This window comes from Anser brachyrhynchus (assembly GCF_964034855.1).
Source record: "Anser brachyrhynchus genome assembly, chromosome: 27".
NCBI lineage: Eukaryota > Metazoa > Chordata > Aves > Anseriformes > Anatidae > Anser > Anser brachyrhynchus.
In genome coordinates this window covers 3,451,617-3,473,177 of record NC_137720.1, presented here as the reverse complement: position 1 = coordinate 3,473,177, position 21,561 = coordinate 3,451,617, and the positions used below count along the sequence as shown (strand labels likewise).

At 61.1% G+C, this 21,561-nt stretch overlaps 2 protein-coding genes across 2 annotated transcripts; one reads left to right on the top strand and one right to left on the bottom strand.

Annotated features, from left to right (window-relative positions):
* The first annotated feature begins 198 nt into the window (after window positions 1-198).
* BTG2 (BTG anti-proliferation factor 2) lies at window positions 199-4,813 on the top strand. The gene is made up of 2 exons (XM_080568934.1): window positions 199-571; window positions 1,641-4,813. Exons 1-2 carry the CDS (start codon window positions 409-411, stop codon window positions 1,979-1,981), a joined length of 504 nt encoding a protein of 167 aa, XP_080425060.1. The 5' UTR covers window positions 199-408; the 3' UTR covers window positions 1,982-4,813.
* Window positions 4,814-13,536: 8,723 nt separating this feature from the next.
* FMOD (fibromodulin) lies at window positions 13,537-21,000 on the bottom strand. The gene is made up of 3 exons (XM_080568909.1): window positions 20,285-21,000; window positions 17,006-18,016; window positions 13,537-15,052 (listed from the first exon to the last, which is right to left on the bottom strand). The coding sequence occupies exons 2-3, from the start codon at window positions 17,994-17,996 to the stop codon at window positions 14,901-14,903; spliced, it is 1,143 nt and encodes a 380-aa protein (XP_080425035.1). The 5' UTR covers window positions 17,997-18,016; window positions 20,285-21,000; the 3' UTR covers window positions 13,537-14,900.
* Between the last annotated feature and the right edge of the window lie 561 nt (window positions 21,001-21,561).

The window sequence follows — 21,561 nt, the reverse complement described above, 5'->3', positions numbered from 1 at the left end:
GGTCCCTTCCCCCCCCCCCCCCCCGCTGCCCCCCGCTGACTGCCCCCCCCCCTCCGCCCCCCCCGTGCTGACGTCACTCCTTCCAGGGCGCTGAGCTCAGGCGCTATTTGCATACCGCCGCCCGCCCCGGCCAATGGCAGCCGCCGCGCCGGTGACGCCTCCCCGCGCCGCTCGCTATAAGCGCGGCGCCGAGCCCGCGGCCCCCGGGAACCGAACCGGGACGAGCGGGGCCGGGACGGGCCGGGAGCAGCCGGGACCCCCGGGCCGAGCCGAGCCGAGCCGGGACCCTCCGAACCGGGACCCTCCGAACCGGGGCCGGGCTGAGCAGAGCGGAACCGAGCCGGGACCCCCAAGCCGGGCTGATCTGAGCCGAACCGGGACACCGGACTGCCCCCCCACCGGACAGCCATGAGCCCCCGGCGCTGCCCCCCTCGGCCCGAGATGCGGCCCGAGATGCTGCCCGAGATCGCCGCCGCCGTCGGGTTCGTCTCCGGCCTCCTGCGGACGCGGGGCTGCGTCAGCGAGCAGCAGCTGCAGGTCTTCGGCGGGGCGCTGCGGGAGGCGCTGGCAGGTGAGAGCCCCCCCCGGGGCGATCCGAGCCCCCCCCGGGGCGATCCGAGCCCCCCTCCGGGGCTCTTCTCTTCGGCAGGACCCGGAGCCCCCTCGGGGGTCTTGCCCCGCGGCCGTCGTGTTGCTGCCCCGACCCGGTGTCCTCTCTCCGGGGACGTGTAGGGGCTGGCACCCACCCGTGTTCCTTCCCCAGCCGTGTGCCCCGCGGTGCTGGGTGCCTGTTTGTGCCCTGCATGGTGCCCGTCCCTGTCCCTCTGGGGGCTGGCACCTGTCCATGTACCTTCCCCAGCACCCACCTGTGCCCCCTTGGGTGCTGGGTGTCGGTTTGTGCCTTGCCTGGGTGCCCACCCGTGACCCCCTGGGGCTGGCACCCACCCACGTCCCCCACCCGTGTCACTGTGGGGTCCTGGGTGAGCAGCTGCTGCTTCCCCAGAAGTGAGGAGCTGGACCCCAGCTGAGGGTTTTGTGTCTCTTCCCCTGGTTGCACCCCATAGCCTTGACTGGGGTGGCCCCAAGCTGGTCTCTGTGCCTTATCCCTATGAGCGGTGCTCCAGCCCTGTGTCGGTGGGGTTTCGGTGCCCCCCACACCCCCATCCGGTGCCCAGCACTAGCTGGGTGGTGCGGGCGTCCCCTCCCAGCCTAACACAGCCTTTGTGTTATCAGCCCTGAGACGGGATGGTTTGTTCGGTGAGATAAGGGGCAGCGACCTGCCCCTGGAGTCACAGACAGACCCAGAGGCTGCTCCCCGACCGTGGTGGGGTGGTGCCGCTGATATTGTATCTCCCCCCCCACCCCAAGTGGCTGGGGTGAGGTTTTGGGGTCCTGTCTGCAGCCCCCGTGGCACTGTCCTGCTGGGGGTTTTAGGACCTGAAGAGCAACGCCCCTGTGCCTGGGAGCAAGCAGCAGCCAACCAGCCAAACTCTCTGCCCTGGCGTCCCCGATGGAGGCAGCTGAAGGAGGACTCGCTTCCCTCTGCCTTTGTGGGACCCCCATTGGGACTGCAGCGGGACACAGACCTCGCGGCGGCTGCACGCCCGCTCACCGCTCTCCCCCTCTCGCTTCCCTTGCAGAGCACTACAAACACCACTGGTTTCCCGAGAAACCCTTCAAAGGCTCCGGCTACCGCTGCATCCGCATCAACCACAAAATGGACCCCATTATCAGCAAGGCAGCTAGCCAGATCGGACTCAGCCTCCCGCAGCTCTACCAGCTCCTGCCCAGCGAGCTCACGCTCTGGGTGGACCCCTACGAGGTCTCTTACCGCATCGGGGAGGACGGCTCCATCTGTGTCTTGTACGAAGCGACCGCCACGAAACCCGGGAGCTCCTACGGGATGCTCACCTGCAAGAACCAGATGATGTTAGGTCGCACCAGCCCTTCCAAAAACTACATCATGACTGTCTCCAGCTAAATACTCCTCACGTCCTTACACTGCCAAGACCCGGGCTACTGTATACCTCATCTGAGGATCTATTTTTAAAATGAAGAGCTATTTATATTTTTTAAGAAAATCCAAGAAAATCCAAAATTAAAATATTGGGCACTGCTTCAGACAGGAGCAGTGTTTTCGGTGCCTTTTTTAAAGCTGTTGCAAGCTTATGAGTTTTTATTATGAAGCCGATATCTACCTAATTAGTGTTGGATGGCAATTTCAGTGGGCTGGCTCGCTCACTTGGGCACCTTGGAATGGAGGAAGAGGGGGAAGAGGTAGGCTGGGAAGTGTGGCTGGTGGGGGGAGATGTCACCTCCTCCCTGTCCTGGTCCCTAGCAGTGTTGTCACCAAGTGTTGCGATACTGCTGGGGAAGGGACAAGGGACATCTTTGCTTCACCAGTTTTACTTCCCAGCTCATCTGATCTCTGTGGCCTGGATAAATCATACAGGGGAACCTTGCCCTAAGGGCTGGGTGATGCTGGGGGCCCTGGGACCTCTCCTGCTTTTGCTTTTCTGGACCCACCGACTGAGCGCTGCAGCTCTGGGCTGCCCCCCTGGAGCACAAAGCAAGGGGCAGTGCATGGCCGGTCTCCAACCCCTCCATCTCCTGCCTGCTGCTGGGCTGAGGGGCCCTGGGGGTGTCCTCGCCATGTGAAACACCCGAGGCAGAGATGTGGTGGTTGGGGAGCACCAGGCTGCGCCATGGCGGTCCCCAGGATGAATACCGCAGATGCTGTGGTGGCACTGGGGTGCTCTTTGTTCCTGGTGCTCCCCAGTACCTGGCTGTCACCACTGCTTTCTGCACGCTGGCAGGGTGCTCCAGACCCTGAAATCAGCTCTGAATTACAAGGCCTGCCTGCTCTGGAGGGCTCGGACATCCTGCCCGTGGCCTCTTGCATGTAAAAAATTGCCTAATCTGGTGCTGATGACCTGCTGCGTCACTTCTCTGGAAGAGCTGAAGCAACTTGCCTTGTGCCCTAGAGGTTGGTGTCAGATCCTCTCTTGCCTTCTCTCCTAAAATCCTGAAGTATTGGGGATCTCTGCCCCCCTGTGCTTGCTGCAGTCCTGAGGCTGGGGTGCTCAGGTGCTTTGGGGTCAGTGTTGCTTTTAAATTCCCACCTCTTCCCTCTCTTCCTCCTCTGGGTGCTCAGCAAGAGGCTGACCCTGGGAGCTGGCTCAGCTGAGACCTTGTTGGGGGCACCACCTGGTTCCTATTTCTTGGTACACAACTGTTTTGCACAATTAATGCCTGGTCCTGTGCTTTGCCCATTCAAGCAGAACTCCTCGTGGAGTCCCCGCGGTACTTGTATTCAGGGAGACTTGCCTGAGCGTCGCTCAGGATTTGGCCCTTAAACTGCTCTGGCTACTACAGGTTGGGTGGGAACCAGCAGTGCTGCCCCAAGAACTTTTATCTACCTGCTGGGGAATGAGCCTTTGCCGGGATGTTGTATGTCCGTTGCCTTTTTCCTAACCAGCTGGTGCTCCTGCAGTGATCCTGGGAGGAGTGATTGAAAAACCAGGGCATTGACGTGGTTTGTTCTAACGAAACTTTCCCCGAGCTGTTTTGCAGCACGCTCTTACCTTCCTCTTTTCTTGACCCAGCAGCTGACTGGCATAACCAGAGTTGTTCTTTCCCAGCCTTTGATGAATCAAGTTCTCAGACAATTGTGCAATATATTTCAAAACCCTGAACGCTCTGGGAGAGGAAGGAAGCCTCCTGTCTGCCACAGTTCTTAGCTTTGTCTTTAATATTAAAAATAGCATAGCTTCCCCAACTTGGACTGCTTTTCAGGTGGAAAAGTAAGTTCAGATTTCTGTAGCAGTTTCAAATCACGATTTCCTGAACTGGAAAACCAGCCTCGATTGGTAACTCACCACTTGACATTTTAACAGGATCTGTTTGTCCCTGAGCAGTAATAGGCGGCAGCTCTGAAGTTGCATCACTTCCCTCTGCATCACTCGAATCTCTCACATCTCCAAAGCAGAAGCTGAAAGAAGCACTGGGGCTTTTCCCTTGGTGACCTTGTGCAATAGGTGACATCACCGAGAGGGGAGTGCCCGGGAACTTCCAAAAAGCAAGCTCCTTTTTCAAGGAAAAGGGGTCTGAGTTCAAGTCATCGCTTAAAAATCTGCTTATGTGGGGAGCTGCCGAGGAGAGCTGCGACGTGTCCGGGACGAGCGCTGTGTGCTCTGCTGGGCTCCTGGCTGGGTGGGGAGTTTTCCTGGAGGCTGGCACTTGGGTTGTAATTTGTCACGATCGGTGCGGTTTTAAGGTTTTACCCCTCTATTACCCTGTTCCCTCCCTCTTACCAGAAAAGAGCTCGTGAGGAACGGCAGCCCACACCAAAGGAACACACTAATCTTAGCCTGCCCCCGCTCCCAAAACAAAAATAGCCGAGTTCTCTGTCCCCGGTGTGGAGGAGTCTGGTGTTAAAGGTGTCTTGTTAGCTTCAAAGCCACCCGGATCTGGGTGCGATCCATTTCTCTTGTAGCTGGTTCCATGTAAAAGCTGTGAATTAGTGTGCTCTTGCCTTTTTTTTGCCTACAAGCCTGATACTCACTTTTAGAGCCGGATGGTGTGTGTTTTAGGAGCGTGTCTCGGGGGGGGGGTCCTCTCCCCGGTTAAACAAGCTGGACTGTTGAACGGGACCTGCTTTTTGTGTCTGGTGAAAATGGTAGAGAGTTTGTAAGCTACGCTCGGAGGAGGGAGTGGATGGTTACTAATTGTATAGTAGTGTTTTTATATACGGAATGTACAGATCCTTTGACAGACGTATGCTTTTGTTACTTTAATAAAAATGTAGCAGTACCAGCGAGCCTCGTCTTCTTCCTGGGAGCTGTTGTGTGCTTACAAAGAGGGTTGGGATCACAGCCGAAATCCCACAAGTGCCGTGGGCTCGGGTAACGTGTGGCTGGCTGCTGACACCCAGCTGTGAGGAGGAGGAAGAAAGCTGCTTACTCAAGGTGCTGACTCGAAGCCTGACCCTCCAGCCCCACGGAGGGAGGGCTGGGAATGTCAGTGACTAACGCAGGGCCGCGGGTGTCCTGCCACAGCTCCTTCCCGTGCTGACTTGGCTTTTCCGGGCCGGGCATTGGGGGCTCAGTGCAGCTTCTGGAAATCCCATCTCCGGCCAGGGCACCAAGGTGCTAGAGCTGACTGCCAGCTCCTTCCCAACACTAAACACCAAAAAAAATCTTGGAAGCTGGTGATTCATGGCACAGAGGTGGCTCCTGGTTGCCCCCAGCGGAGCTGACCCCGTGGGGTGCCCCAAAGTCCTATTGCTGAGCCTTCCCTGCCGCCCTTCCAGGCCCAGCTGAGTCAGCAGGCCCCACGGGGCAGGAAGGGCGCGAGATCAGAGGATCGAAATGTTGGGGCTGGCGGAGGATGCTCGGGGACGGTCATGGCAAAGGCAGCTGGGGCTGATTCAGGACAGATCCTGTTTTGGCTGTGTTGAGGCTGGTGACTGCAGCAGGGAGCTGTGACAGGGGCGGCCACCTCGTGTCCTTCCCCCACCTCCGTGCTCAGCTTCAGGCCTTCAGGCTGACCTTATATAAGTAAATTCACCAAATCAGCTCACGTGGGTGCTTGCTTTGGTCCCAAACCTGCCCAAACATTTCTGTAAGGTCCAGGAGGGCTTGAATTGCAGCCTGCAGGGTCCTGGTCCCCCACCCCAGCTGCTCCCAGGGCTGAGGACTTTCTGGAGAGCCGCTGCCGAGGGTGGGCACCGGCCCGGCCCCACTCAGCAGGCCCCAAATCACCTCCTCCCCTCCTGCTTTTATCACGCCGGGCCTCCTCGAGGAGGAGGAAAGCAATTTGCGGGCTGATGTTGGTGCTGTGTCAAAGCCACTCCTTTTTGAACTCATCCCTTCATTAGTTTCAATAAACACGCCCAAATTGCTGCTGCTTGTGAAACGAGGCTGTTAGGGAGGAATGGGCGTCCCGCTTGGCCGCTGATTAGCTCGGCAGTCACGCAGGTTCAAAGGCTTCCTGCAGTCAGCTGATGGTGGCCAGACCCTGTCTGGCTTGCCCGGGCCAGCGTGCCACGGTCCCTGTTTGGGCCGGCACAGTCCTTGCCCCAACCCGTGCACCCCAGCCCGTTTTTGGGGCCGTAACCGCGGAGCCTGGGCCAGCACGAGCAGAGCTGAGATCCTCGAAAATCCGAGTCGCCGGTAGCCAAGATAAAAATACAGCTCTTACGCAGGGCGGCGTTTAGCGAGGAGTCAGCTCCGTGGCACAGCAACCAGACCCCCCCCTGCCAGCCTTTTAAGAGGTGACTCATCTGCTATTTTTATTTTGTTTGTCGCGTTTCTTCTGGTAGGATCACGATACCTGGCGTTGAACGCTGCGTTATACCAGGGGGGCGTCTTTATCCCCCCTGAGCCCTTCCCAGGCCTTTCGAGGCTGGGTCTTAGCCCTCAGCCTGCTTTCCCATCATGAGGTTGCCGAGCATGTCCCAGGACCAGCTCTGGAGCACGGGGAGGCCGAGCAGAGGCACGGCTGCGTTACACCCCAGGTACCCAGGTGCTCCCCTGCGTGCCTGGAGCAGCTGCAGGAAAAATGGAAAATAAATAAAAATGCGCCCACCTCTGCCCACCTCCTGCCTGTTACAGTTTGGGCTCTTTTTCTGCCCCGCTTTTTGTTGGATTTCTGCTGGGATTATTATTATTTTTTTTTTCATTTGGGTGTTTCTGGGAGGACAGGGAAGTGCCTGGCTCAAGGAATCCGGGTCAGATAATGTCCCTGTAATCGGAGATCGGCATGATGTATAAACGAGCACGCATCCCTGACGTGTCCTCGGCGAGATCACAGCCCTTTGGCCCTGCCTGCACCGCCACACACCTCCTGCGTCCTGCAGCCAGGGGGAAGGATGAGTCCCCATGAGGTGACACCCACCTGGAAATGAGTTTCCCCCACAAAACCCCTCCATGGGCAGTGCTGGGTCGAGCTTTTGATGCCTACGGGGAGTAAAAAGGGCTTTAATGTCCTGTCCCCAGCGCTGTGCTGTTCCTGCTCGCCATGCCAGGCTGCCCAGGCGTGTGTGTGTGCAGCTGCAGCACCGTCTGTCCGTCCTCCTGGGAGCTGGGGGTGCCTGGGGCTGTCTGTTGGAGGAACACGCTTGGTGCGAAGCCCAAATCAGCCTCGGGAAATGCCCTGACCCGAAGGCAGTGACCACCACAGGACAGGATCTCTGCAGGTCCACACGGAGATTTCGCTTGATTCACATCAAAATATCATTGGATTTTGTGCGTGTGCATTTGTTTGGCTCTTTCCCGGGGCCCCTCCAGCAGCAGTTGGGCATTTCCCAGCTGTGGGTTATCAGAAAAGCAACATCAGCAGAAATGAAACCGGGCGCCGCCAAGCCTCCTCCCGCGTTCACGCAGGGCTCGGCCTCCGCCAGGTGCTTCCTGCCCTTTGTTTGCCAGCGGGGCGAAGGCACCGGGACGGGACGGGACCGGCTATTTCGGCTCAGCCGAGGCCAATCAGGCACTCGTGTGGGTGCAGCTGCGCTCGCCTGTATCTGGGGCGAAGCAGCCGGCAGCGGCTCTCGCCGCCCTGCCCCAGCCTCAGGGTTGGGAGGGGAAGGCGCAAGCTCCGGGGCACACCGGTGCCTGCGGTGCTGCGCAGCCCAAATGATCTTCCCAGGATCTGCCGGAGCTGTAGAAAGTTTGCAACCACGTGGCCCGGCAACGGGAAGGTGGTTTGTGGGCTTTGGAGGGGTTGGTGCTGCGCCAAGCCCACGGCGCTCTGGGTGGCAGCCGGGCGGCAGGGCTGCGGCATCGCCACCCTTTGCAAGCTCGGGGCGCAGGCAGGGGTCCCTGGGTCTTGTTTTGCACACAGGCTGCTGTTTTTTAGCAAGGCTGGTGGAGAGATTTCTGGCTGGGAACTGTGATCCTCACCTGCCCTTCCTCCTGAAAGACCTTCTTCTACCTCTCTGGAGAGCGGGGGGACCCGCTCATGAGCTCCCCACAGCCCCGACCCTTCCTGGCTTTGCTCTTGTACATCCCCGACAGCCCCACGCACACCAGCGTGAAGGGGAACACCCGCCTCTGCCTTTCCAGCCCTTGCTAAAAACTGAACCGAGACATGGAAAAAAACCCCTCCTTCCTCCAGAAAGGTCACCGGCAGATGCGAGTGCGTCGCGGCCGCCGCACACCCACTCGCCTCCCCCCACGGGGCGCGGCGCCCGTCTCGGTGCTCGCATCTCCGCCCTCGCGGCTCGCTGGGCTTGGAGGGGCTCCAAGAGCAGCCGGGGCAGGCTGCAGCGTTGCTTCGTGCTGACTTACCCTGAAAACCTTCCCCCAGAAGGAGCACAAAGCTCGGGGCTGAGCCCCGTCTCCGCTCCCTGCTCGCTCCCTCTCGCTCCAGCGCAGAGGCACAGTGCAGGTCCTGCACAAAACTCCGGTTTATTAAAAATTACTGCAGGGAGAGAGAGGGGATGGGGCCGTTCCTTGCACGAAGGGGGAAGGAATCTGCTGCTGGTGCCCCGAAATCGTGCCCTGAGCACATCCGTTAGCACACGGGGCATGGCATGGCCCCCAAATGTTGTCCCCCTTCGAGGCGAACGCCTCAAATGGCACAAAAGTGGGGTCTGGAGAGGGCACGGCCCTGCTGGGGATGGGACAACCCCACAGGACAACCTGCCTGGCCCCACAGGGCTCCAAATGCAGTGGGACCCCACATCCCCCTGCTCCCGCAGTGCCACCGAGGGGCTCAGGGTCCCAGGCGCTGACTCGCCCCAGCCACCCCCGTGCTGCGTCCCCTGGGGAGAGGCTCCCGAGGTCCAGACAGATGGGCAGGGGGCGAGGAGCCGCTTTCAGCTGCTTTTTTGTTCTCCCTCTGCGCATCCCACGGGGAGAGCTGTCCCCGTCCCCGTCCCCATCCCTGTCCCCATCCGGGCCCCTCCGCCGCGGCTGCCCGGCTCCGACGCTCTCATTTACGACCTGTTGGGGGATAAAAGGGGCTTGTTGGCGGCGGCGAGCAACTGGTGTGCGGGGACAACTGTTGCCATCTGTCTGCTGGGGCGGTGGGGGGGGGCCGCGGCTGGGGCTGGGTTTTGTTTCCCCTTTCATGCACCACTAAACTTTGCACCTTTTGTTTCCCAGCGAAGGGTTTGAGAGAGCCAAGGAGAAAAGGAGGCCTCCCCGCGCCGCGCAGGTCAGGGCAGAGCTCGCTCAGCTCGCCGGGGGATTTGCATACGATTCTTATTAAATATTATAATAGTAATTACTGTTATTTCAGGAGTCTGTCAGCATTGGGCAACCTGAACCCCTCCGTCCTCCCCCTGCACCCTGGAGGCATCCTGGCACGTCCTGTGCCGCCGCGCTGTGGGTGGCATCTGATGGTAGCGGGGCACAAACCTTGGGGACAGGAGGCTGTGTGCCCCTTGAGCAGCAGCAGTGCCCTGTAACCCCCCAGGGACGCTGTGTCCCTGTCCCCGAGGGTGTCCCTGTCCCCAAAGGATGCTGCTATCTTGAGCCCGAGGGATGCTGCGCCCCTGTCCCTGGGGATCCCGTGCGCCTGTCCCCAAGGGCTGCCGTGCCCCCCGTCCCTGTGGGATGCTGTACCCCAGTTCCCAAAGGACACCGTGCCCTTGTCCCCAGGGGACACCATGCCGTGGTAGCAGCAGCAAGGCGAGGGCAGGGCACAGGCAGGGCTGTGGGAGCAGCCGGGAGCGGCGCTGGCTGCCCCGGGGCATTTTGTGCTTCCTCCTGGAGCGGTGTCAGCGTCTGGGACGGGAGCGCAGCGCCCGGGGCGAGCCTCAGCCAGGCGTGTGAACCTCTCCGGGCTGCCTGGGCTTTGTTCAGGGCCTTCAGCTCCTCGCTTTGCTCCGCTTGTGCCACGTCCAGGGGTCAGCAACAGCATCTGACCCCCTCTGCAAAATGCAAGGAGCAGCCCAGGTTCCCCCAGGCAGATGGGTGCTGAGCAGGAGACACCAGGAGGGACCAGAGCAGGGGACACGGTGCCAGGCCAGCCCTGAGAGGGGACTGTCACCTCCCTTGCAGTGGGTGGCCGCTCTCCACCCAGTGCAGAGCCCGGATCAGGTCAAGGTCTGGGATCCTGAGCCCCCGAAGGACTCCACAGGGGGATTCTCTGGATTCAGAGCCAGGCAGGGCGCGTTGGGGCTTTTTGTGTCCCCAAATTGCCAGCTCCAGACCAGGCAGACACACACGGCAGTACTCAGGGTGGCCGGGATGGAGCAGTCCCTGCCGGGCTGACATCCCGGCCGGTGGCAGACATGGAGGGATGGGGACTTAAGGGAGATGCTGGGTCTGCGTCCCAGCCTCTGCTGGATGAGAGAGGTTCCCCTCTGGGGAACCGCCGGGAAATGTGTTATGGGAACGGGCCAGGGGCAACAATGTCCCTAAGCCCTGCACCGTCCCCCTGCTCCCAGCTGCCAGACGAAGGGCCAGGCCCCTTTTCCCTCTGACAATGCCCTTTTACCGGGGAGTTTACGTCTATTATAGCACCAGATAAAACAGAGAAGGGGAAGGACGGGGCTGAAGCGGAGCAGCTGCCCTTGCTGGCTGGTCTGGGGCTTTGTTCTGAGTTAAAAGGCTGCAGCCAGGCTGGGACAGCGGCCGCTGCTCCCTGAGGAGCGATGGCTGGTGTGTGTGCGTGTCCCCGGCCGCTCTGCAGGGGGAACAGCTGGAGTTTGCCCCAGGAGATTCCCCTCTGGGTGTTGACCAGGGGCCCTGGCTCCATTTTGGGATGTTACAAACACCCAGCGAGCAGAGCAAGGCTGAGTCTGTGCCCCCCCAAACCCCGACCCCCCCCAAAAAAGCCCAGCAAGGGAGGCAGTGGGACCACCAAGCCCCCCGGCCACGCCAGCCCCCCGCACTTTTCACTGCTGGCCATGGCTCGGGGCTGCGGCACGGCTCGGGGTCCGCCGCGCCTTTTGAAGCAGAGACAAAGCCCGTCTTGATATTTACGGCACGTGCAGCGGGAGCGCGGGGCGCGCGGGGCTGCGGGACAGATGGCGAGTGAAACAAAAGGGGAGGCAAGAATGGGAGCCGAACAGATTGGGAATTTCCTGCCCGTCCCTCGCCCCCCTGCCCAAACGCTGCTGGGGACGTGCGGGGAGGACGGGTGCCAGTTCTGCAGTACGGGGGGGCAGTCGGCCCTCTGATGGCCCCCAGAGTGTTTTGACTGAGTCCCGCCAGCTGCTTTGGCCTCCCTGAGCCCCTAAATCCTGATCCCCCAAATCCCAGGCTCTGTTTAACTCCTGGCGTGGAGCTGCGAGCGCTGGGAAGCTTCGTGCTCCCCCAGGCCTCAGTCTGCTCCTCTGTGAAATGGGCCCACGCGCTCGGCCTCGAGCGGTGCCGGGGGCCCTGCCGAGCTCTGTCCCCCCCCCGGCGCGTGTTCCTGCTGCCTCGGCACTTTTCTTATCTCTTCCCAGCAATGTCGCAGCTGCCGCGGCCCAGATCCAAGCGGCTTATTAATAATCAACTTTTATTGCTCGTCACGTCGCGAGCACGTCTGCAGACAGCCAGGTGCAGGGGGAACATTTGCGGCCAGCCCTGCCCAGCCCCGGCCACGGGGTCCTTTTGTCCTCAGCACCATCCAGCGTGCGAGCGGGCGCTCGTCGGCGCGAGAAGCGGGGCCATCGCCCCGGGGAGAAACCAGAAAATTCAGACGGCCCCATCCCGACCTAGTCCGAGAACAATAAAGGTTTTAGGTTAAGGCTGGGGAGAATTGAGCAAAGGGAAGTGCTGAAGGACAGGACGCCGGGTGCACGTCCCGGTGACTCACGGCGGCCCCACAATCGCCCACCCGCACACCGACGGCGCCGTGCGCGGCGCTCACGTCCCCGGGGGGCTCTGTCCCCCCCAAACCCGCAGCCGTGTCGGTGCTGGCCTCAGGTCAAAGCTGTCCCTCGCTGGTTTCTTCTCCCCAGAGGGGAGTGTTTCGGGAGGTTGTTTTTAAGCACAAATCCTGCGCTTCCTGGAGCGGTGCTGCGCTAAGGGCTGGGGAGCGCTGGAGCTGAGGGAGGCTTCGAGGGGGAGAGCAGAGAAACGGGGAGGGGAAGAGGATCGGGGGGAAGAGCCTGGGAAGGGGTTGGGGTGCTGGGACTGGAGGGTTTTTAGGGGAGCTGTGAAGAAACCCTGCCCATCCCCATGGGGAACCCCGCTGGTTTTTAGGGTCTGGCGCAGAGGCGACCCCACAGAGGCTGCGGGGCACAGCCCTGGGGGACGGGGGAGCTGGGTTCGGTTGGTTTGGGGCTTCCCCTCCTTTATGCTCCTTGGTGGGTCCGGACAAAGCCCCACGCTCCGGCATCCTCCTCCTGGGGGCCCCCCGGACCCCCGCCCCTCCCAGCAACAGGAGGAGGAGGAGGAGGAGGAGGAGGAAGGGGATGAAGCCCCCACCCTGCCCTCCCCTACACGGCAACAGGGCAGCGATTGGGCGCTCAGGGGCTGGCAGGACCAATGGGGTCTCCCCCTTTTTTTGGGGAGGGAGGGAAGGGAGGGGGCAGCGGAGGAGGGGGACGGCGCAGCCCCTCTCCCCTTCGCCCCCACCCCCCCGCGGGAGGCAGCCCCCGGCCCCCAGCTGGTGGAAAGCAGCAACTGCAGCCGCCGTGGGTGAAGCACCCTTGGGGGATGCTTTTGGGGTCCCAGCAGGGCCAGGTCCTCCCCCCGGTCCCCTGCCCCGAGCTGGCTTTTCCCCAGCTCTCACCCAAGAGATGCGCTTTGCTTCTAAGGGTGGGCACCCCTGGGTGCAGGGTGGCCCCCAAACCCCATTGCCGGGACCCCTGGGTGCAGGGTGGCCCCCAAACCCCATTGCCGGGACCCCGGGTGCAGGGTGGCCCCCAAACCCTGTTGCCGGGACCCCTAGGTGCAGGGCATCTCCCAATCCCCACTGCTGGGGGCCGTGGGGAGTGGGAGGAAAGCCGTGGCCACGTGTGATGGGCAAAACCAGCACCCAGCAGCAGCCTCGGGGACCTCAGCAGGCTGCAGGAGGTGGTGATGGGGATGTGGGGTTGTGCCCGTCCCTTTGTGGCTCCGGGGTGTGGATAAGGATGGGGAAGGGGGCTGGAGTGGGGTCTTTGTGCCTCTGCTCCCGCCTGACTTCTGCAAGAGCCTTTCCTGGAGCACGAAGCCCTTTCTGTGCACCCCAGCTCTCCAAAAATCCTTCCCATCTGATTTTTTTTTTTAAGCATCTTCCAGCTCAGCTGTTAAAAATAAGCAAGGCTGAATGCCGGAGGACTTGCAAGCATCCAAAATATAACGACCAGAAGCACTGCGCCAGCAGCACCGCCATCCTTTCTCATCCTTCCCCTAACTGGCAGCCTTCAGCGTGTGCTTTTTCCCTCTGTATTTTTACACCAACTCCACACGCGGTGTGTTGGGGCGGCAGCTCCGTGGCGTGGGGAAGGCGGCGGCCGCGCGTGCAGTGTCTGGAACAGCCACCAGACGGCAAATCCAGCCTGGGTTATGTCCACGGGAAGGTCTGGTCTGCAGGAGGGGATGCTCAGAGCAGCCCAGACGCACGGACCTCGGCCTCTCCCTGCATTTGGGATCCCTCAGACACGTTCGGTGCAGTTACAGAAGGGGCTTTATTGGTCGGTATGATATCTACAGTTCATGCGTCGGTGATAGTACAGGTTTTTTTTGGGTTTTTGTTTCTATAGAGTTAGCATGCAGTTTAAATGCAGAGGGTCGAGATGACCTCTTCAGCTTTGCAGGTCATCTCCAAAGCTCAGCTGCCCCTTTGGTTCTCAAACTAAGCCGCCCAAAGAACCAAGGGGGTGTTTTGGCTCTCGGTGAATGGGGACGTGCTGCTGACCGATGCACATGGTGCTGCTAGATCGTTTTCAATGAGAGACCCCAATTAGCGGGGCGGGGAAGAGCTCCGAGCCGTGCTGGCAGGCAGGGTAGAGCCGGGCACACCGCGTTGATTCACACCAGGATGGACCCCGCAGGCACGGATGAGCTTTAGGGGTCAGATCCCGGGATTTTAGGAGCAGCAAAATCCCTCCCTTGTTAAACCCAGGTGGATCCTGCCTGGCCCTTGCACCTCACCTGTGCTGGGCCTGTGTTACACCAAGCTCTGCTCCTGGTAATCAGGGGCATCCACAGCTGAGCGGTCTGGTTTTGGCAGATCTGCGTGCCCCATGCAGACCCCATATAAGCCCCAGCTGCCCTCGTGCCACAGCTGAACGTGATCCCGGGTGCCTCTGGCTGCAGCACCCAGTGTCTGTTCCCTGGGGAGGGGGCACTGGGGGCGAGGGGCTGGCTTCTGGCACAACCCCGAGCTCTGCAGGGCACTGGTGCTGTGAGGCGCCCATCCCTCGCCCCTGGTCCTGGCCCAAACCAGGGGTTGGGAGGGTTTCTCTCTAAGCTCAGCAGCTGACGGCCGCTCGGCAGCAGCAGGAAAGGTTTCTTTCCCATGAGCTTTATGGGGCTGGGGGAAAGGAGGGAAAAAATGAAGGGAAAGAGTGGATTTACTCTTCCCCATCCTAGAGAGAGGGATGCTGGCAGCCAGAGCACCTTTAACCCTTTACCCGTGCAGCTCCCAAGGACCACCAAAGCCTGGCCCAAGGTGAGCCCCGTTAACTGTGCTGGTTCTGCAGGACCCACACCTGAACCCCCCAAATGGAGCTGGGTTTTGGAGATGGGATGAGCTCTCCCCCTTCCCTCCCACAGGGGCTGGGGCATGGCCACGGTGGGATTCGTGCTGGGACCTGTCCCACCCTGCGTGGCCAGGGAGCCGGGAAAGGGGGGGGGGACACGTCTGGGGCTGAACGGATCATGCCCACCCGCGTGGGCCGGCGTTGGAGCACCCTTATTGCACTATTGCAGAAGCCAAGTCAAACCGTCAAGCTGCATTAAAATGGGAGTGAGTGTCTCCCCAGGGACGGGGGAGCGAAGTCCTGAGGACCATGGGGGGGGGGAACCAGGCTAGATCTCGATGACGGTGGCACGCCGCAGGCACAGCGGGGCGTCAGGGGGCACCGCGTTGCGCTTGATCTCGTTCCCGTCGAGCCGCAGGACCTGGAGCCGGGAGTAGTTCATGACGTCCACCACGGTGCAGAAACTGCTGATGGAGAACTCTGCGGGGAGAAGGAGACCCAGGGATGTCAGGGGGACCTGGTCCGGAGATGGGCCCAGGGGAACCGAGCCCATGCCAGGATGGGCAGGGAAATGATGAAAGTGCCCCTAAATCGCCAATTATTCCTGCCAAAGTGGGCTCTACGTCCTTCTGCCTTAAGCTGGAGGAGAGGCTGGTGCTTCTGGCCGCAGTCAGAAGCAGCCCATGTGTGCTCAGAGCTCGGGGAGCCGCGGCTTCGCCCAGCGTGGCTGGAGAGCGGGTAGGAAAAAAGCACGGGGAGCTGGGTGGTGTCAGCTGGAAGGCATCGCTCTGCAGTGGGAATTGCCGTTGCGTTTCATCAGCCTCCACGAGCTGCAGCATCCAGACCCCCCCCAGCACCGCTGGGGAGCGCGACCACCCAGGCAGTGTGTCTGGGGACACGTCCCTGTCCCCGTCCCCGTCCCCTCTCCTTTCCTCTGCCCCCCAGCTGCTGCCAGCCCCTCTCAGGCCTGGCCCTGCCTGGGTTTGGAGGGAGGACACGGAGCAAATCCTGATTTTGTGCCGGATTTGGGACAGCAGCGACCGACTAGAGGGCAGCAAAGCTCCGGGCTGGGAGCTGCTGGGGAAGGCACTGGGTGCACTGGGGTGCTGCGGGGCACCCAGCCCCAATTCCCCAGCTGAGTTGGGCCACTCTGGGCTGTTTGGCTCCATACGAGCGGCTTTGGGGCAGAGGCAGGGGGGTGATTTGGGTGGCAGGAGGAGGATGCCAGCCCCGAGAGGGCAGCAGCATCTCCTCGGGGGCTGCACAGCACCCAGGGGTGCAGGGGGTGCTGCAGGCACCTCGCCCCCCCACCGAAGGGCTCCCGGGGGGGCTCCCAGGGCTGCTCTAAAGGCCAGCAGCAAAACCCGCAGCTGGAGCAGCTCTGCAGTCGAGCCCGGATGGCTCCGCGGTGGTTTCATGGCATTTGTGGGCAGATATTAACAGCCACACGTTTTGAAAGCAAACATTTGGGAATCTGCTCTTGTTTTCGTGTTTCTGTCGGTTCCTCGGTGCGGGGTTGTTTCCCTTGCAACAGCTGACTGCGGCACGGTGCATCCCCAGCCTGGCCTCGCTCGGGGGCTTCGGCACCCCTCCTGGGGGGTCCTGCCCTGGGGGCTGGCAGGTGACAGGAGCCAGGGTGGATTTTTCCAGGAGATGCATTTTTTTTCTCTTTCTCTCTCTTTTTTTTTTTTTTTCATTTCTTTTTTTATAAACAGCAACCCCGGAACAATCTGTTCCTTTTATTTATTTGTGTATTAAATGGAGTGAATTTTAGTCCTGGCAGAAGGTTCTCTAATAACTAAGAGCTCCTGTCTGTCCCAGCCCTGGCCAGGATGTGTCCAGCAGCTGCAGGCAGCGAGGGGCTCTGGGGGGGCCATGGGTTTCCAGGGGCTGGGGAGGGAGGGCTGGGGGGCATCAGAGCCACCTCTGGGACATGGGAAGGGCTGGAGCCACGCTGCCCGCAGCTCATAGGGGGTTGGAGAATAAGGCAGAGGGTGTCGGACTGGGGAGAGCTGCAGACGGAGATTTCAGAGCATCCCGGTGGGGAGGAAGGGGGCAGAAGGGGCAGCGGGGAGGGGATGTGCTGCCCCGAGTGCTGCAGGCTGCTGAGCACCGCAGGGTTTGTCCCTGGTCCCTTTGCCCCTGCATCGTCCCTGGCCAGAGCAGCTGGTTTCAGAAACCCCAGCTGGTTTCTGACATCCGCAGCCCGAAGATGCTCAGGCTAAATGCTCGATGGAACCTGAGCTATGAATTTGTGCACCACGAAGGAGCACTCAGAGCCAGCACCACAACCAAACCCCTTTCCTACCTTGTTGAGGACCACCTGGGAGGCCAGAAATCTCCCAAATTCCCCTCTCCTGCTCAACCCCCTACCAGGGGTTCTGCCTCCCCCTTCCTCTGCCCCCTCCCCAGCACCACCGCGCGCCTGCTCACCGTTGATTTGGTTCCCCTGGAGGTAGAGGTTCTCCAGGTGGGTGCTGACCCGGGGGATCTTCTGGAGCCTGTTGTACGAGAGGTCCAGCTCCAGGATGCTGCTGCTGTTGAACGTGTTGGTGGAGAGACCTTGGTTCGTCAGGCTGTTGTGGGACATCCGTACATAGAGCAGCTTGGGAGAAACCTTGAAATAGTCATCGGGGATGGCGTTGATGTGGTTGTACTCTAGGTAGAGCTGTTCCAGGGCCATTGGGAGCCCGTCAGGGACTTTCCTGAGGTGGTTGTAGCTCAGATCAGCCAGGATCAAGGACTTGAGCCCTTTGAGGGAAGCTCCCATCTCAAAAATGTAGTTGTGGCTGAGGTACAGGGCCGTGAGGTTCTCCAGGCCCTCCAGAGCATTGGAGGGGACCTTGGAGATCTGGTTGTAGGACAAGTGGAGCTCTCTCAGGGAGCGGGGCAGGGGGCTGGGCATCTTGGTCAGGTTGTTGTTGTTCATGTACAGCCTCTCCAGGTTTCTGAGCTTGGCAAAGACCCTCTTGCCCATCTTCTCGCTGGTGATCTGGTTGTTGTGCAGCGCCAGCCACTCGAGCTCCGTGGCGTTGTCGAAGGCCCCCTCCTGGATGGCGGTGATCTGGTTGTTCTGGAAGTAGACGTACTTCATGCGGGTGGGCACGAAGGGCAGGTACCTCAGGTTGCGGGTGTCGCAGTACATGGCCGAGGAGAAGTTGGGGGGACAGTCACACTCCTGGGGACACTGCCAGGAAAGGGCCTGCTGAGGCTCAGGGCCGGGCTCTGCCTCCGTGTCGGGAGCCGGGAGGTACGAGTAAACGTACGGGCTGTTCTCATCCTCGTAGTAGGGCATGTAGTTGTAGGAGGACATTCGGGACTGCCGCATGTAGTACTGCAACCACGCCAGGTCCTCCTCCTCGTTGTACTGGCCCAGGGAGGCCCCGCAGAGCGCAGCGACGAGCACGACGGTGGCCCAGCGCATGGTGCGGGCGCTGGGGGGACCTGGGGGGGAAGCAGCAGCAGAATCAGGTGCAGAGCAGGGGCTGGGGGCAGGAGAGCTGCTCCCTGCGGGCTGGGAACTGGGCGGGCTGGGATGTGGGCACAGCCTGGTGGCGCCTGGCAGCGGGGCTGGGGGAGCACGGGGACCCGAGGGAGTCCTACTAAAAGACCCGTGGCTGCAGGCATGTCCCCCTTTGACGTTACCCCATCTCCCCCACTTTCACCTCACGCCTCTTCCAGGGCCTCTCTACTCGCCAAATCTTTCCTATCACTATTTCTGCAGGGGATGGAGATGGGGGCCGCTTGTCGGGGTTTGTGCAAGGCCACAGCTCTGCCCCGAAGGGTCCGGGTTCACCCAAGGCAGAAGGACCACGTCCCACCCCCGTGATCCCACCCCACGGGGGGGCAGTGGTGGCTGCGAGCGCAGGCTGATGGAGCCCGAGGCGGGTTTGGAGGCAGCTCTATATTCTCTATATTTATACCGCGCTCGCTGGCGACATGAGTCGCTGTGGGTTTCATCCAGCTCTCCCTGCCCCCACCACCACGCAGGATGCTCACGCTGCTCGGGACTGATGGAAATCCTGGTAAACAAGATCTGCCGTATTCTGAAGTGGAAACCGCTGCGGAGCTGAGATTTCCCCAGCTGAGCTGCTCCTCCTGGCCTGGTGGGAAAGGGCTGTCACCTGCTGCCCCCCCAGCGTGACACAGGAGAGTGGGACCCTCCCAAAACTGCTTGCCCTGCTTATGAGAACCGATCTGCCTGGGGCTGGAGACCAGCGGAGAGCAGGGCTGGGTGCTCAGCACCACGCAAGCAGCCCCTGGAGCCCCTTGGCTTCGCGTGGGCTTTGCTGCACCGTCCCAGGGCGCTGCGCTGGCAGGATGAGGACGCCAGCTACAGCCTCTCGTCCTTCCCCGAGCCTCGTGGCCATGCCAGCACGCAGAGCAGCCTGCGAGCTCGGCGGCTTGAAATGCCTCCAGGAAATACTCCGGGCCGCGCTGCTCGGAGGGGGAGCGCAGCGGAGGCTCCTGCCTGCTGCCTGCTGTACACGTGGCCGGGAGCGCGGGGCTGCCGCCAGCCCTGCTGCTGCCACGGAGCATGGGGAAACCTCGCCGGGTCTGCACCCTGGGGCACAGCTGGGAAAAGGGGAAAAATGGTGAGGCTCGCTGCTGCTTCCTCCGCCTGACCCCCCCGTGCCGCTGGGGGCTGTCACCCAGCCCCTGCGGAGCTGTGGTGGTGGAGCTGGCTGTGCCCAGGTTTCATCCCCGGGGGTCTGTGCCCTCCTGCCCACCCAAACCGTGCTCCCGAGGGGCTGGCAGGTCGCTCGTCCCCAGCCTGGCGCACCCAGCAGCGAGGAGGGGATTTCTTGCCCGCAGAGCCCAGCAGACAAAGAGGGCACAGTTGTGCTCGGGGCAGCGGCTGCCCCGCCACCGAGGCACGCTGGCAGGCTGCTTGTGCTGGAAGAAAACGGGGGCTGAGACCGAGGAGGGCAGGCACGGCTCTCGCTTTCTCTTTGCAGCCGAGGGACAGAGGAGCCGTGGTCCTTTGGGATGCTGCGTGTGCGGCAGGAGCTTGGCAGTTGCAGGCGAGTTTCTTCTCCTCCCTCCCACTCCAGGGCACTCTGCCTGGTGAAACAGAGCCGTCTGCTCCGTGCTGGGGCTGCTGCCCCTTCCTGGGATCCCTCTGTATGGAGCAGGACCGATCCAGGGCTCCCTCCTCCTTTCTCAGTGCCCCCTTCAGCGTGCCACCAGCCCCTGAGCCTGTCCTCGGCATCCACCCTGCTTCGTTTTGTCTCTCTCCCCTCCCCAGCGGGTTCAGCCCCACTTTTGGGTGGCATCTGCACATGCCAGCCACGTTATCTGTGCAATCCCCCAGCCTCCACGCTTCTGTGCTGGAGGCTGTGGGTCCCATCAGGTCACCCAGGGAAGGAGCAAGGTCTGGAGCAAGGGGCACCACGGGCACAAAACAAGCAGAGGAGGAGACAGCAAAGCCACAGGGGGCTGCAAGCAGGCGCTGCACGTGCCCGGCTGTCGAAGGCTGTGGGTGCAGGGGTCCCAATGCAGGTGTCTGGGGAGCTGCAGCCGGGGCAGGAGCTGCGGGGAGCGGGAGAGGGCACCCGGCTGCCGCGGCTCGCCAGCGCTGGCGCCCGCGCCGTGCCACCCGTGTCGCTGGCATGTGCTCCGCGGGGCAGCCGCCCGCCTTCCACGGCAGGGCTATGGAAATCAAACCTCAAAAAAAAAAAAAAATCGTAATAAATATGGAGATGGACTTACCAAGCTGAGAGCCTCCTTTCCAAAGCCTCGCTGCTCTGCTCCGGGATCTCCCGTGTGTCAAGCAGCATGTGAGTGCGGCGCCCGGTTTGCAAAGGCTGGTGCCCGCCCTAGATCCCAGACCAAATATTGTGCTTGCAGGTCACGGGCTCGGCAGGTTTTTTGGGGAGTGACCTCCTAGCAGCAGACAGTTTGCAGGAGAGACTGAAGAGACCCTAATGCTGCCTGGCGTTATAAATAACCTGCTTTTTCTTTCCTCCCTCTCTCTCTCTCTCTCTCCCTCCCGTCTTTTCTCATAGGAGTGTTGGCACTTTTCAGGCTCTCTCTGTTTAACGAGTTAGTGGAATCGGGGATGTTGTTTTTAAAAGGGCTGTTGTTAGGTCTCCTGTGTTTCTCATCAGGAAGTGATGAAGAGGCCTCTGGCCAGATTAAAAAATCTCTGATTTTGAGGTGCTGAGGATGTGATTCCTGGGGAGAAGCGAGAAAGTATCTTTAACTTTTGCAGTACCAAGGGAAGGGACGTTATGCCTGCCCTGGCTGCAGCCTGGGCTTCTTCCCCAGGAAGCCTCCGTTTATGCAGCCCTGCTATTAAATATTTAGGATAAACATTTCCATGAACGATAAGGCTGCGGCATCCAAGGTAAATAAATTGCCTACCAAAGAGCCACTGTGACAGCAGGAATTTGTCTTCAGCTTGGCAGGAGAGAGATGCCAAGCTGGCATTTCTGCAGACTGTGCCCATCCTGCTGGGGACTGGGGGGTCCCCGGCGAGGCTCCCGGGGGGGCACAGGGGTGTGTGTGTGTGTGCTGGGTGACCGTGGCTGGGGACATGGGAGCTCGCAGCACTCCCTGCTGTGCAGCTCACCAGCTGGGGACGCAGACCCCCTGGGGGTCCTGCAAAGCTGGGGGGCGGTGGGCGCTGATGCAGCCCCCCAGTCCCCATCTCTGCATGCTCCAGCTTTGGCTTTTTGTCGAAGCATTTCCCCCTGCAAGGATTGAGAAGGAGGAGCCCTGCCCCCCCATCGCCTACTGCTCCGTGCCCGGCTCCAGCAAGCACGCCCAGGTCTGCCGAGGAGCCTGGAGTTATTTAGCGAGCTTGGCAGGTGCCCGGCTCCCTCTGGGCTTGCTTTCTCCTTGCTTCCCATCGATATTTCCCAGCCAAAACATCCTCCTCCCTGGGGGAGCCTCGCAAAGATCCTTATCGATCCGCGGGCCTCGCTGCGAGGGGGAGGAATGTGCGGGTGGTTCGCGGACGGGGTGGCGGGGGACAAGCTGTACAG

Coding starts and splice junctions, on each gene's coding strand:
- BTG2 (XM_080568934.1), top strand. CDS start 409: ATGAGCCCCCGGCGCTGCCCCCCTCGGCCCGAGATGCGGCCCGAGATG. Junction 572..1,640: donor GCTGCGGGAGGCGCTGGCAG/GTGAGAGCCCCC, acceptor CTTCCCTTGCAG/AGCACTACAAACACCACTGG.
- FMOD (XM_080568909.1), bottom strand. CDS start 17,996: ATGCGCTGGGCCACCGTCGTGCTCGTCGCTGCGCTCTGCGGGGCCTCC. Junction 15,053..17,005: donor CCAGGGGAACCAAATCAACG/GTGAGCAGGCGC, acceptor TTCTCCCCGCAG/AGTTCTCCATCAGCAGTTTC.